Here is a 12,940-nt window from a genome sequence, read left to right as displayed (position 1 = left end):
TGGATAGTAGGATTTTTCCCTTGGCCCAGGAAAACAGGAAAGGCTTCTGGGAAAAACTGAGGGGAGAGTGGAGAGAAGGGAGGGCAGCAGAAGAATATGTGCAAAGGCCCTGCAATCAGGGCTCCCAGCAATTCCCCTCTCCCAGAAAGAAGAGGGTCCTTCCATTCCTGCTCCCCATCTGGAATTTGATACGCCACAAGAGAGGGATGGCAAGCACTTCCTGATGATCAAAGCAGGATCCTGGAATACCTTGTAACCCTGCCCTGGAATGATTCAATCCATTCCTTCACTTATTTCTCCAAAAAAGGAAACAGAGGCACTGATGGGAAGGGGAATCCATAGACTTAGACTTGAGATTATAGACAGAAAACAAGGCCCCACATTGTTGGCAAATCCCCCAGAGTGAAAGGCTCCTGCATTTGCCCAGCTAGAGCCTCCCCAGATAGAAAAGTCTTCTCTGAGCTGCTCCATCACACACCCTCCCCAAATCTGATCCAGCCCTGACCTGTCCCACTCCCTGGAACTAGGAGCACTGCCTCCACAGTGGCCTGGAGAGCATGTGAGGTGAGTGCTCCAGGGTGTTTGATCGGCATCATGTAGGTAGGTGTAGCAGTCTGTTTTGTACAGAACTTCAGTCCAAGAGTAAGGAGGATATCTCTCTTCTGTCCTCTGGAGGGCTTCCAGTTCCTCCTGCCCAGACATCAAGGTTTCAAGGTTCTTCCTTTCTGAAGAAAAGGAATTGAGGACCCTTTGGAGGAGAGAGGAGGTTTCTTTGTGGCTCTGCCTCCTCCAGAGCTAGCAAAGGTCATGGGACCAATGGGGTTAAGTTTCAGCCCTGCTGTGACCCACTTTCCTCCCTGTGCCAGCATCCTCAAGAACCAGGGGGTTGGACAGGGCCAGCCTAGCATCCCCACACCCACTCCTGGGACTTCCCCTGGATGGAAACTCCCAGAACCCTGGTGTCCTGCCTCTGCCAACTCCCACCAACTGCCTGAGATCTGTTTAACTTCAGCTGGATCTCCCTGTCTGCCAGCTCTCCACCAGATTACATCTTCACCTTAGCCCCAAGGGCCTGAGGACATGGGCCCACTCTCTGGAACTGTCTTTGATGTCCAGCTGCCCCTTCTAATGAGCTCATTTGAAGAAAAGATGTGGGGCTTAGGGAAGAGTGTCAGGAAGCTATCCTTTTTTGAGCAACCACTATGTTCTAGGCATTGTGCTAGGTGTGTATATTACTCACCTAATCCAGGCAGCAGTCCAGGGAGGTAGCAGTCATCATCCCCATTTTACAGAAAAAGGAGCTGAGAACCAGAGAGGTTAAGCAGCTTACCCAATATCACACAGCTAGGAAGTGGTAGAGCTAAGATGGGAACCCAGACCTTGGTGGTCCTGAGCTCTCTTCACCACAACAGCCTTTTCCCTCTTCTGCAGCTGCCCACCTTTCCATGGCATGAAAGAAATTCAATTCAATCCAATTCATCAAACATTAATCGAGCATCTGCTACATGCCAGGTGCCAGCAATATGGGGAACGTTGCTTTCCTGGAGGTCTGGTGGGAGCAGTAGATATCTGGACCAGGAAGTATTTCCTCAGCATAACGATCTGAATGGGTGGCATGGAGCAGAGAAAAAAAGTGGTACTTTTATTTTCTTCTTTTTGTACTGAGAAAACCCATATATTATGAACAGTGTACAGAATAAACTGGAATAAAGTGAATACCTATTTAGCTGCCATCTAGGTCAAGAAATTGAGTATTTTCTGCACTCCAGAAGTTCCCATGAACTCCTTCCATAATTCCCTCCCTTTCCTAAGAAGTAAGTACCATCCCAACTTCTGTAATAATTATTTCCTTGTCTTTCTTTATAGGTTTAGTACAGATGTATGCATCCCTAAACAATATTGCTTAATTTTGCTTGTTTTTGAGGTTTATGTAAATAGCGATACTGCATTACTCCTTTGTGTCCTACTTATTATTATTATTATTTTTTGGTATAATTAATCTACAATTACATGAGGAATATTATGTTTACTAGACTCCTCCCATCACCCAGTCCCCCCCACAAACCCCATTACAGTCATTGTCCATCAGCGTAGTAAGATGCTGTAGAATCACTACTTGTCTTCTCTGTGTTGCACAGCCCTCCCTGTGCCCCCTACCACATTATACATGCTAATCATAAAAATGCCCCTTCTTCCCCCCCCACCATCCATCCCTTCCCACCCATCCTCTCCAGTCCCTTTCTCTTTGGTAACTGTTAGTCCATTCTTGGGTTCTGTGTTTCTGCTGCTGTTTTGTTCCTTCAGTTTTTTCTTTGTTCTTATACTCCACATATGAGTGAAATCATTTGGTACTTGTCTTACCCCACCTGGCTTATTTCACTGAACATAATACCCTCTGGTTCCATACATGTTGCAAATGATAGACTTGTTTTCTTCTTATGGCTGAATTGTGTCCTACATATTTTATTCAACTTCTTGCTTGGGAAAGACATCCAAATTGTGGCACAGAACTGTCTTTTTTATTGCTACATGGTATTCAGTTGCACAAATATACCACTAATTTTTTATTCTGCTGTTGGAAGATATTTGAGTTGTTCTCAGTATGCCTATCATGAACAGTGCTGCTAAGAACATTCTTGTGTATTTCCCAGTACATACATGCAAGAGTTTTTGTAGGCTATAAAACTCAAAGTGTGCATACAGCCAATCTCAATTTTATCAGATAATACCAAACTGTTTTCCAAAAGGGTTGTGCCAATTACACAGAAAGCAGAACATTCTAACCAGGGGTAGGCATAGGCCCAAGAAGACCCAAACACTTTTTTGTCTAAAACCCTCTGTGATTTTCCCTTTGACAGGACTACAACCCAAGTCCGTGGTGTGCTTCCCAAGGCCCTGTGATGGGGCCTCTGCCTTGCTCTCCACCTGTGCACTTATGAGTACCCTCTTCGCTTTCTGTGTTTGCTGTTCCTCCTCTCTGGAATGTTCTTCCACCATGTATCTCCATGGCTCTTTCCCTCACTTCCTTCAGGTCTTTGCCAAAATGTCACTTCTTAGTGATATTTTCCCTGACCACTGAATTTTAGACTGCAACTTCCAGCACTCCTTACCCCCTTCTCAGCTTTATTTTTTCCATAGCCCAGCCATCTGGATTCTATTCATCCTCAGGCTCCTCTCCCCTAGTCTGCCAGAATGAGCAGACTCTATCTCCCCCCAAACTCTTCAGGGCTGTCACACCTGACTGGGGGCTGAATCCACCTCTCTGAGTCACCTTTATCACATCACCTCACCCTGTTTTGTTTTTTTTCATAGCTATTCTCATCCTCTAAAATAAACTAATGTATTTGTTTACTTATTTCATTTTTGGTGGGTGGTCTCCACCCAGCCCCATCCCTCACTTTTATAGGAGTTCTATGAGAAAGGAAACTTAGCTGTGTTGTTCACTATCATGGCTAGTGCCTCACGCATGACAGGCCCTCAAATAATAATTATTTGTGCTGTTGTCAGTCTCTCAGAGACAGCCAGGCACCCCCACACTCATGCCTGGGACTTGCCCTGTCTGGAAATCCCCAGAACATAGGCATCCTCTCTCTCTGCTGCCAGCTCCCACCAACATCCCTGGCTCAGCTTCTCAGAGCGTTTTTACTGCTGTTTTCCTGAGTCCCCTGGTGACTGTTTGGGAGCCGGGAGCAGCCCTTCTGGCTGTTAGAGCTAGAGAGTGATAGATGGGTCCTTACTGAGGCAGGTGGCAGGTGTCTTGGGCTCAAGAAAAACTTTTTGATTGAATAAATGGGAAGACTTCAGAGATGATAGGAGTTTGCCAGGTGGAGAAAAGAAAAAAGGCACTCTGAGCAGAAGAAACAGTGTGAACAGAGGACTGGAGGCATGAAAGTGCACATCATATTTGAAGAATGTGTTCTGGTCTGGTATAGCTGAAGGGTTTCAAGGGTGGGTAGGGTGTCAGGAGAGCATTACTAGGCAGGCCTGGAAGGGGCGGTTTGAACTCCCTGCAGGATCAGAAGGCTCAGCATGTCTTAGGTTTAATCCTGCCCCCAATAGTCCATCCCTCCTACTCCACCCATGCACTCCCCTTCATCCTCCCCCACAACTGGCCAATCCTGAAACTGAATGGACTTCTCTCTGGGCCTACGCTTGGGGCCTCGGAACAAGAAGGCCACCCTCCAACAACTCCCTACACCCTCTGGGCATAGTCCACCAGCTGCTGCTCCTTGTCTGTCCTGTGTTCCCTCTGCCTGTGTCTGCCACTGCCCTGGCTGCCTCCCTCCCTGCTGCTCCTGCGCTGTCTCTCCCTCCTACCCAGCTACCTGCCCCTCCTGTCCCAGCCTCCCTGGCCTACCTTGCACCACCTGCTCCTGCCCTCCCTGCCCTGCCCGTCCTCCCTTGACTGGCCCCCACACCTCCTGTGTCCCATGCTCTGGTCCACACCTGATCTGCTGCCCCTCCTCATCTTGCCCCACTTGCCCTTGTTCTGTGGGCCAAGCCACCTGCCCAAGCTCCTACTTGGGCTGCAGTGACGGCTGTGGCTTTGGCCGAGGGGATGGCTGGGGGCCTCTAGGCTCCACTGGCCACTGCAGCTGTTGCTCCCGGGGACAACGCAACTCTCAGGGACACTGTCTCATAGTCTAGTTGGGCCACTGCCCCCGAGAGATTGCCAGTCTCCCAGAGCACTTCTGCAAGCTGCTTCCTCAGGCAGAAGGCAGAAGCTCTGGAGCAAGGAGAGGATCAGCTGGACCCCACAGCCAGGCAGGTAAAGGCAGGAGGCTGCACAGAGCCCCTGGCATCCCCCTCAGTCCTAGGGGTGAGACAGGGCATCTGCTTTGAAGTTAGTCCCTGGGCATGCTCCTGCTGGTTCCAGAACCTCCTCTACTGCAACTCCTGAAATTGAAGATGTTCTTCTCAGTGCCTGCTCCATGGCCTGGAAGGTGAGCAAGGTGGCCGTTTCCCCACTCTAGTCAGCCTCCACTGGAGACTCTTCTTGGCTCATCTTCACAGCCCTTGTGGATAAGATGGATTCTTCCTCTAGAGACGGTAGGGGATCCTTTGTCCCAGGGCCACTTCTTGCCTCTTGGACCTCCAGTCAAATCTCTGACTGACCCAAGAGTCTCTGGGCCCCATACCTCTCACCTTGAGTTAGGCAAAGAAGGTCAGTGGCTCTTGGACCAGAAGAGGAGGCTGAGCAGAGGGGTTCCTGGCTCCTCCTCCCTCCCCTTGGATATCATGACATTCTTCATGGTCTTTTGCTTCTAGGAACCTGGTGCTTTCTACCTGGATATCTTGTCTTTCAAATCTGCATGTGCTTGCCCAGCCTCCTGACCTCAATCTTCCAGCAACAATCCCATCTGTTAAATCCATGCTCATCTGGCATAGAGGAGAGGGAAGCTGGGATTCCTCGACTCAGACTCCACGTACAGCTAGTCGTAAGTCCCCGGCCACTGGGGGTAGAACTAGGGGGTTGGAGAAGCCACCAAGAGGAAATAGGAAGAGACCTGGGTATCTGTCTGGAACTGGATCCTAAGTTGGGATCCCTAAGGGCCTCTTCTCATTTCTCATGTTCTCTAACACTAGTCTGTTTCAATCTTCTGTCTCCTTCTCTGGGACCCTTTGGTTCCTTCCTTTCCATCTCTGTTATCCTACCATCTTTCTACATCACTCTTTCCATTTCTGTTTCCTTCTTTCTATCACTGGGACATTCTGCCTTCACCTAACTTGTGTCTTTACATTTGTTTTCCCCACTCTCTATCCATCTGTTCCTCCCTCCCACTATTTACCCATCTATTTTAAAATCTACTTAATATATATGTCTTTTTCTTCTCCCCCTTCCCTGTCTCAATTCATGTCTTCATGGCTATTTTCTTTCTTAGTCTTTTGATCTACCTCATCTCTCTCTGCTTTTGAGTCCTATTCTGCTTCTGAGCACATTTCATCCTCAGTCTCCCCCGTTTCTATTTTCCTTTCTTTGTCTCTCTTGCTGTCTTGCTGTTTTTTCAATTCCTATTGTTCTGCCTCTCCAGATGTGGTTTTTTCTCTCTCTCCCTGGGTCCTTCACTACCGACACACCAGGCCTGGTCATGCCCATCTCATTGCTGTCCAAGGGCCAGGGCACTGAGTCCTCCACTGTGTCTGTCCCACACACCCTCTGTGCCTTGGAGTACCACAGCTACCAGAATAGTCCCACCTTTCCCCACCTAGTATCCAGGCCATCCATGGCTTACTCAGCTCTAAGTGCAAACCTTTATAAAACTCAAAAATGATGCTTCTCCCAACTTTTTACTCTGAAAATTGGCAACTTAAAAGAAAAAGAATTAAGCATTTATGCTGCTTGTCCTGTATAAACTATATTTCAGCATAGCCAAACAGCTCCAAGTGGTGAAAACTTATTTACAGAATTCCAGCTACTGTGGAAGAAATATGGAATTAGAAAAATCATTTTACAATCCCTAAGGAAATAATTGATCCAAGCAAGAATCTTCAATGCATGAAACCAAGGATGATGGTTGATAGAGAACTTTACAATGGAGGGCTCGAACTGTCACCACCTGACCCCACTGGTGAATCTTAGCATCACTAAAAGGGGCACAAGCACACTGTTTATTTCCTGATGTGATGTAGTCTAAAGCACTTGGGACCACTTACAAAGGACTCCCGCCATTTAACAGGAAATAGTGGGGATGAAGGAACAAACTAAACAACATGATGAGGAATTAAGAAGATACATCCAGAATGTGGGACATTCTAAAGGAAAATCTGACCCACTTTCTTCTAGTCAATGGCAGGGGGTAAAAAGTAAGAGGAGACATAAAAATATAAGTATTCTATCACATGAACCTTGTTTGGTTCCTGCTTTGGACAACTCAATTATAAAAAGACATTTTTTCGACAGTTGGAGACATTTAATTATGTACTGGATATTTATGATGCCAAGGATTTAGTGTCGATTTTGTTTGACATAAAAATGGCTTTGCCATTATGCAAGAAAATGTCCTTATTTCCTAGAGATCATACTGAAGTGTGGAGTTACATGACATATTTAATTTTAAGTATTTGGGCAAGTAAAAAAACACAGAAAGAAAAAATAGAACAAAGTGACAAAATCAATATTGTTGAATTAAATATATAGGCGTTCATAGAACTATGCCCTTACCTTTATGTATGCTTGAATATATTCATAATAAAGGTTTTAAATGATGCTCCTCTGGCAAGCATGTTTCTTAGTAACTCCCAGAGCATCCTCCCCATCAGCCCTGAAAGCCAGGTCTTACCCTGTGATTCCCCATACACAGACCCCAGCCCTCCTTGACCTCTGCTAGAAGTGCATCCTAGAGATGATTTGCATCACAGGCTGCTTCTTATCCCCTCCACCCTGTCCTCTGCTGGCACATTTCCCATGTTTAGGTTCCCACCTGTACTTCACAACTCTGAGGGGTGAGGGGAACCTAAAGGAGTAAACATACTTTGATTAGGTCCCACAATGAACAAAAATAATCTGAAACAACATAATCCTGCTTTATATCTGTCAGGTGCTTCCTAGAAAAATGCAACTCAATAATGGAAGAAAAATTTGAATAGAAATAAAGGGTTTTTTTAGGCCATTATAAAAAAGGAAAACTGAGTCTTGGAAAACAGAAGGCAAAGAGTATAAGAGTATCCTGTCCCTCTCCATCTTCATTTAGGATGACCTCCACTCCCAAAGAAAAGACCACTAAGAATTGAGAGACTGGGTATCATCAGTTAAGGGGGCTTTAGTCCAGGACTGGGATGGAGGGCATTTGGGTTCCCCATGCCCTCACTCACTGAATGACCTTGGAGAAATCATGATCTGTGGGTCTTCATGTTTCTAGATGAATGCATGGGAACCACTACACCTTTATACTCTCTAGGAGTTTGCCTGTTAGGGATAAAGGTGCTTTGGAATTTGTAGGATATAAATCTCAGTTGTTTACTTTATCACACGAAAGTATTTCTTGAGATGTAATCCTAGATTCTCCCACCTTCTACCTTCAAATTTAATATAAAGAAAGCCAACACTTAACTAATCCCCAGTGTAAGTGGGTACTCATTTAACCTTCTCAGAAATTATATGAGCGTGGAATTGGAAAGATCTGGGTCCTGGTTCTGACTCTACCTCTTACCATGTGACTCTGAGTATGTTACCTCACCTTTTCAATTCTAAAGGATAAATATGGTACCTACCTTATGGGTTGTTGTGATAGTTAAATAATTTATCTGTAGTGGTTGGCCCAGGACTTCTTAAAACAGAGTTTAAGTTTATAACAACTGTTTGATAAATGTTACCAGCTACTATGGACCAGCCCTTTTTAGAGTAATCTACATGGATTAATTTATTCATTCAGATATTTATTGAATTTTTTTATGTACCAAGTAACTGTCTTAAGTACTGGGAATACAAGTGAACAAAACAGATAAAAATCTGTAAGGAAGAGACAGTAAACAAGTAAAATATACAGTGTGCCAGATGGTGTTCAGTGCTATGGAGAGAATGCAGCAAAGGAGAATAGAGAGTTGGAAGGAAAGCAGGTAGATTACTGTTGGAGGTGCTGATGTTGCTATTTTAAACAGATGGTCAAGAAAGGGCTCTCTGATAAGGTAACATTTGAACAGAATTGGAGGAGCTGAGGGAGGGAACCATGTGGGTATCTGGGAGAAGAACCAGAGCCTCACAGGGCACAGTGTGCAAAGGCCCTGGTGGTAGCCAGTGTACAAGCGGTAGGAAGGATGGTAGGCAATGAGGTCAGAGACTAGCAGGGGAACAGAGGAGAGATGGTTTTGTAGACAAATATAAAGATTTTGGCTTTTAAGCTTAGCAAGACAGGAAGTGATGGGAAGCCATTGGAGGGTTTCGAGGAGATAATACTAAGGCTGAAGAGAGGTTAAAAAACCTTTTAACGGCAAAACAGCTGTGGGCCGTTCAGCTCCAGGACTGAATTTTAACCCTATGCTGCCGCTGAACTTTAGCCTTTTTTATTTGTGCACTGCTTTTCTTTGATTGCTGGCAAAGAAATTGGGACACTGAGAAGTTCTGTGGCTTGCCTGAGGGCACACAACTGGTAAGAAACAAGGATGGGATTGGAGCATTTGTCTGCAAGCCGGAGTCCAAGTCCTTTACACCACACTGCCTCCCTCAGGTGTCTGGGCCATACTGACGTCTGGCCTGAAGGGCACTACAGCGGAGGGGAGGGAAACCCGAGAGCCCGTCACGGGTTACGGCAGCGGCGTTCCTCAGGAAACTCCAGTCCCCGGCTCTGCGGGACTGTGGGCATTTTCCCGGGCACAGCCTTGCTCTCTACCCATGGCACGAAGGAAGAGAAAGAAAATGGGTCTTGATTTCAGGGTGGCCCCGCAAGTACCCGGAAGTCGAAAGAACGGGTGTCACCGGAGGGCAGCGCGCGAGGTCGGGCTGCGAACTTCACCAGCCACCCCCTCTCGTCTTGCTCACGCCGACGTCCGGAGTTGGGCGCCCGGGTGAGGGCAAGAGGATGGGTCAGGGGCGGGGCTTGAGTGCCGCGCCCTCGTCACGTGATGGGGCCATCATGGCGGCGACCAGAGGCCTACCCGGCTCCCGGAAGCAGGCTGTGAGGGGCGGGCGCGCTGCTGGAAACAGAACCGGAGCCGGAGCCGGAGCTGGAGGCAGAGCAGACAGGGCGGCCGGGCGGCCTGGAGCCGGACGCGTCCGGGGCGTCCCCGCAGACCGGGGCAGGTGAGATGGGCTCCCGGCGAGGTGCGAACCGGTGTGGCGGCGCTGAGGCACTGAGCGGGGACTAGGGGGCGCAGGGGGGTGTCCGTGACCTGGAGGAGGGAGAATCTGATAGCAAGCGCATGACCCTTCGAGAGGCCCGCGCGGGTAGGCGGGATGCCTAGGACAGATGTTGAGACCTTGAGGGCAAAAATGGGCTTCCCAGGGAGGGTGGGAAGTAATGAAGTATGCAGAAGCTGTCGTGGAGGAAGGCAGCAGCCCCTTAATTTGCAGGGTTGGGATTATTGAAGGGACTCCCTCTTTGCTTTGCGAGGCAAGGGTGGGGCGAATGCTCAGTCTTCTCCCCTTGCCTCTTGCCCCTCCCTACTCAGAGTGTCGTAGGAGACCGCCCAGGCGGCCACTCCTCCGACCCACCCAACTGGTCCCTCCGGTCTGAGCTCTGGGGGAGTGGAGCTGAGGGGAAGTGCAGTTGGCAGGGGGGTTGGGTGGAGTTGCTTTCTGCTTAGACACCCAGCCTCTTGACAGTGCTACCCCGGCAATGGATGTGACTTTGATCCCCCTTCTCTCCACAGGTCGTCCGGGGGCCCGCCATGCTGGTGATTGCCTACCTTGCCTTGGTGGTCCTCTTGGCCTCCTGCCTGGGATTGGAGCTGTCAAGATGCCAGGCCAAGCCCCCTGGAAGGGCCTGCAGCAATCCCTCCTTCCTTCGTTTTCAGTTGGACTTCTATCAGGTCTATTTCCTGGCCCTGGCAGCTGACTGGCTCCAGGCCCCCTACCTCTATAAACTCTATCAGCATTACTACTTCCTGGAGGGTCAAATTGCCATCCTCTATGTATGTGGCCTTGCCTCCACAGTCCTTTTTGGTCTGGTGGCCTCCTCCCTCGTGGATTGGCTGGGTCGCAAGAAGTCTTGTGTCCTCTTCTCCCTCACTTATTCTTTATGCTGCTTAACCAAACTCTCTCGGGACTACTTTGTGCTGCTGGTGGGCCGAGCACTTGGTGGGCTGTCCACGGCCCTGCTCTTCTCGGCCTTCGAGGCCTGGTACATCCATGAGCATGTAGAGCGGCATGACTTCCCTGCTGAGTGGATCCCAGCTACCTTTGCCCGAGCTGCCTTCTGGAACCATGTGCTGGCTGTAGTGGCAGGTGTGGCAGCTGAGGCTGTGGCCTGCTGGATGGGCCTGGGGCCTGTAGCGCCCTTTGTGACTGCCATCCCTCTCTTGGCTCTGGCTGGGGCCTTGGCCCTTCATAACTGGGGAGAGAACTATGATCGGCAGCGTGCCTTCTCGAGGACCTGTGCTGGGGGCCTGCGTTGCCTCCTGTCAGACCGCCGCGTGCTGCTGCTGGGCACCATACAGGCCCTGTTCGAGAGTGTCATCTTCATCTTTGTCTTCCTCTGGACGCCTGTTCTGGACCCACATGGGGCCCCACTGGGCATCGTCTTCTCCAGCTTCATGGCAGCCAGTCTGCTCGGCTCTTCCCTATACCGCATTGCTACCTCCAAGAGGTACCACCTTCAGCCCATGCACCTGCTCTCCCTTGCTGTCCTCATTGTTGTCTTCTCCCTCTTCATGTTGACTTTCTCCACCAGCCCAGGCCAGGAGAGTCCAGTGGAATCCTTCATAGCCTTCCTACTTATCGAATTGGCCTGTGGGCTCTACTTTCCCAGCATGAGCTTCCTACGGAGAAAGGTGATCCCTGAGACAGAGCAAGGTGGTGTACTCAACTGGTTCCGGGTGCCTCTGCACTTGTTGGCCTGCCTGGGGCTCCTGGTCCTCCATGACAGTGATCACAAAACTGGCACTCGGAACATGTTCAGTGTCTGCTTCGCTGTCATGGTGATGGCTCTGCTGGCGGTGGTGGGGCTCTTCACTGTAGTGAGGCATGATGCTGAGCTGCGGGTGCCCTCACCCACCGGGGAGCCTTATGCCCCTGAGCTCTAGCCCTGTTTCAGCACAGGGGGGCTGGGACGGACTCTTGAATCCTGCTTCTGCAGGGTTGTACAGATCTTTCTGTGACTGAGTTTAAGACTCTCTGGCTCCTCAGCTTGTGCTGAGGCCCCTCCTGCCAGTGCTTTGGGTTGGGAAACATCCAGGGGTAATGGCCTAGAAAGAAGATGCCAAAAGTTGCCTCTGTGTTACTCCCTTTCCCCTTTACATTTAAAAATAAATACTTGTAATTGATCATTGATTTGATTTACTCATTTTCACCTGTACCCACCTCAGTAGTTTCTGGAGAGTGGGCAGCTGAAGTTTTTGCGGATAGAAATGGGGCTATCAGCAGAGTATTTATACTTCTAGCCTCTCTAAAACTACCAGCTGTGAAATTGCCTGTCAGCAAAAATGTGTGGAAGTGCCTGAGGTGGTTAGATCCTCCCTATCTTGTTACCCTGGGGACAGGTGCCCTCCCCAGTCACCAAGCAAAATTCTTGCTCCCCATCCAGGATGAGACAATCTCTGGAGAGTATGGGGTGAATGGCTAAGCCACTTGAGCAAAGATTCCAGGGACTAGGACTCCTTCTATGAACACCCCTTGGGGCAAATTCAGGGGTCTTCTTGCAGAAACAAGCTTGCAGCTCAGCCCATGATGTTACCTGCCTTCTGCCTCTGTGGCTAAAATGTACCATTTTTCCAGCATCACCTAGGCCCACCAGGTCTTGTCATCCTTGTGTGAAACCTTAGTGAAGTGCTGCCAGGAGCAAAGAGCAGTGAATGGCTGAGGAACTGAGACATCTTGTCTGTACCTGACTCTTCCCCACCCTGCCTGAGCAAGGGTGAGGGAGCCATAGGGCAGGAAACAGTACCAGTGGGAACACCAGTTTTGTGGGCCCCTCCCTGCCTCACCTCTGATTGTATCTGCCTTCCCTCCTCCCACCAAAACCTGGACTTCCCAGGGGAAGCAGAGCCAACTTTTAAGAAGGGTGGGGATGAAGGGAGGGCAGGTTCAAGGGTGTGTCCTGGAATGTGCTTGAGGTGGGCATGGGCGACCAACCTGTTCTGGAAGGGAACTGACGACCTTTCCTTGGGTCTCAGACTACTTCCCAGACAGAAGGATGCAAGATGTTCCAAGATCTACAAGTTCCAGCGTGTGCGGAGAGAGAGCATCAGCTGGAGGAATGTAGCATGGATGGGCTTCTGTAGGGTGAGACAGAGGGGGAGGAATGGGTGGTCGTCTCAGGACCCTACTCAGAGAAGAAAAAAACATGTT

General features: G+C 49.2%; 2 protein-coding genes across 3 annotated transcripts; both read left to right on the top strand.

Annotated features, from left to right (window-relative positions):
- Nucleotides 1–4,128: 4,128 nt before the first annotated feature.
- Nucleotides 4,129–5,482, top strand: LOC140843796 (uncharacterized). Its single transcript, XM_073214223.1, has 2 exons — nt 4,129–4,943; nt 5,269–5,482. The coding sequence occupies exon 1, from the start codon at nt 4,129–4,131 to the stop codon at nt 4,645–4,647; it is 519 nt and encodes a 172-aa protein (XP_073070324.1). The 3' UTR covers nt 4,648–4,943; nt 5,269–5,482.
- Nucleotides 5,483–9,552: 4,070 nt separating this feature from the next.
- MFSD5 (major facilitator superfamily domain containing 5) lies at nt 9,553–11,916 on the top strand. 2 transcript variants are annotated; one of them, XM_073213474.1, is made up of 3 exons: nt 9,553–9,736; nt 10,306–11,240; nt 11,325–11,916. In XM_073213474.1, exons 2-3 carry the CDS (start codon nt 10,324–10,326, stop codon nt 11,674–11,676), a joined length of 1,269 nt encoding a protein of 422 aa, XP_073069575.1. In that variant the 5' UTR covers nt 9,553–9,736; nt 10,306–10,323; the 3' UTR covers nt 11,677–11,916. The 2 variants fall into 2 exon arrangements, with proteins under 2 accessions (XP_073069575.1, XP_017529010.1); XM_017673521.3 differs by having other exon boundaries at nt 9,557–9,736; nt 10,306–11,916.
- Nucleotides 11,917–12,940: the final 1,024 nt, after the last annotated feature.

The sequence above is a fragment of the Manis javanica genome, chromosome 10 (genome assembly GCF_040802235.1).
Source record: "Manis javanica isolate MJ-LG chromosome 10, MJ_LKY, whole genome shotgun sequence".
NCBI lineage: Eukaryota > Metazoa > Chordata > Mammalia > Pholidota > Manidae > Manis > Manis javanica.
The sequence above is the reverse complement of the archived record's forward strand: the minus strand, read 5'-3'. Positions and strand labels throughout refer to the sequence as shown.

Bases quoted from the DNA above. Each gene is read 5' to 3' on its own strand.
- LOC140843796 (XM_073214223.1), top strand. From the start codon at position 4,129: ATGGACTTCTCTCTGGGCCTACGCTTGGGGCCTCGGAACAAGAAGGCC.
- MFSD5 (XM_017673521.3), top strand. From the start codon at position 10,324: ATGCTGGTGATTGCCTACCTTGCCTTGGTGGTCCTCTTGGCCTCCTGC.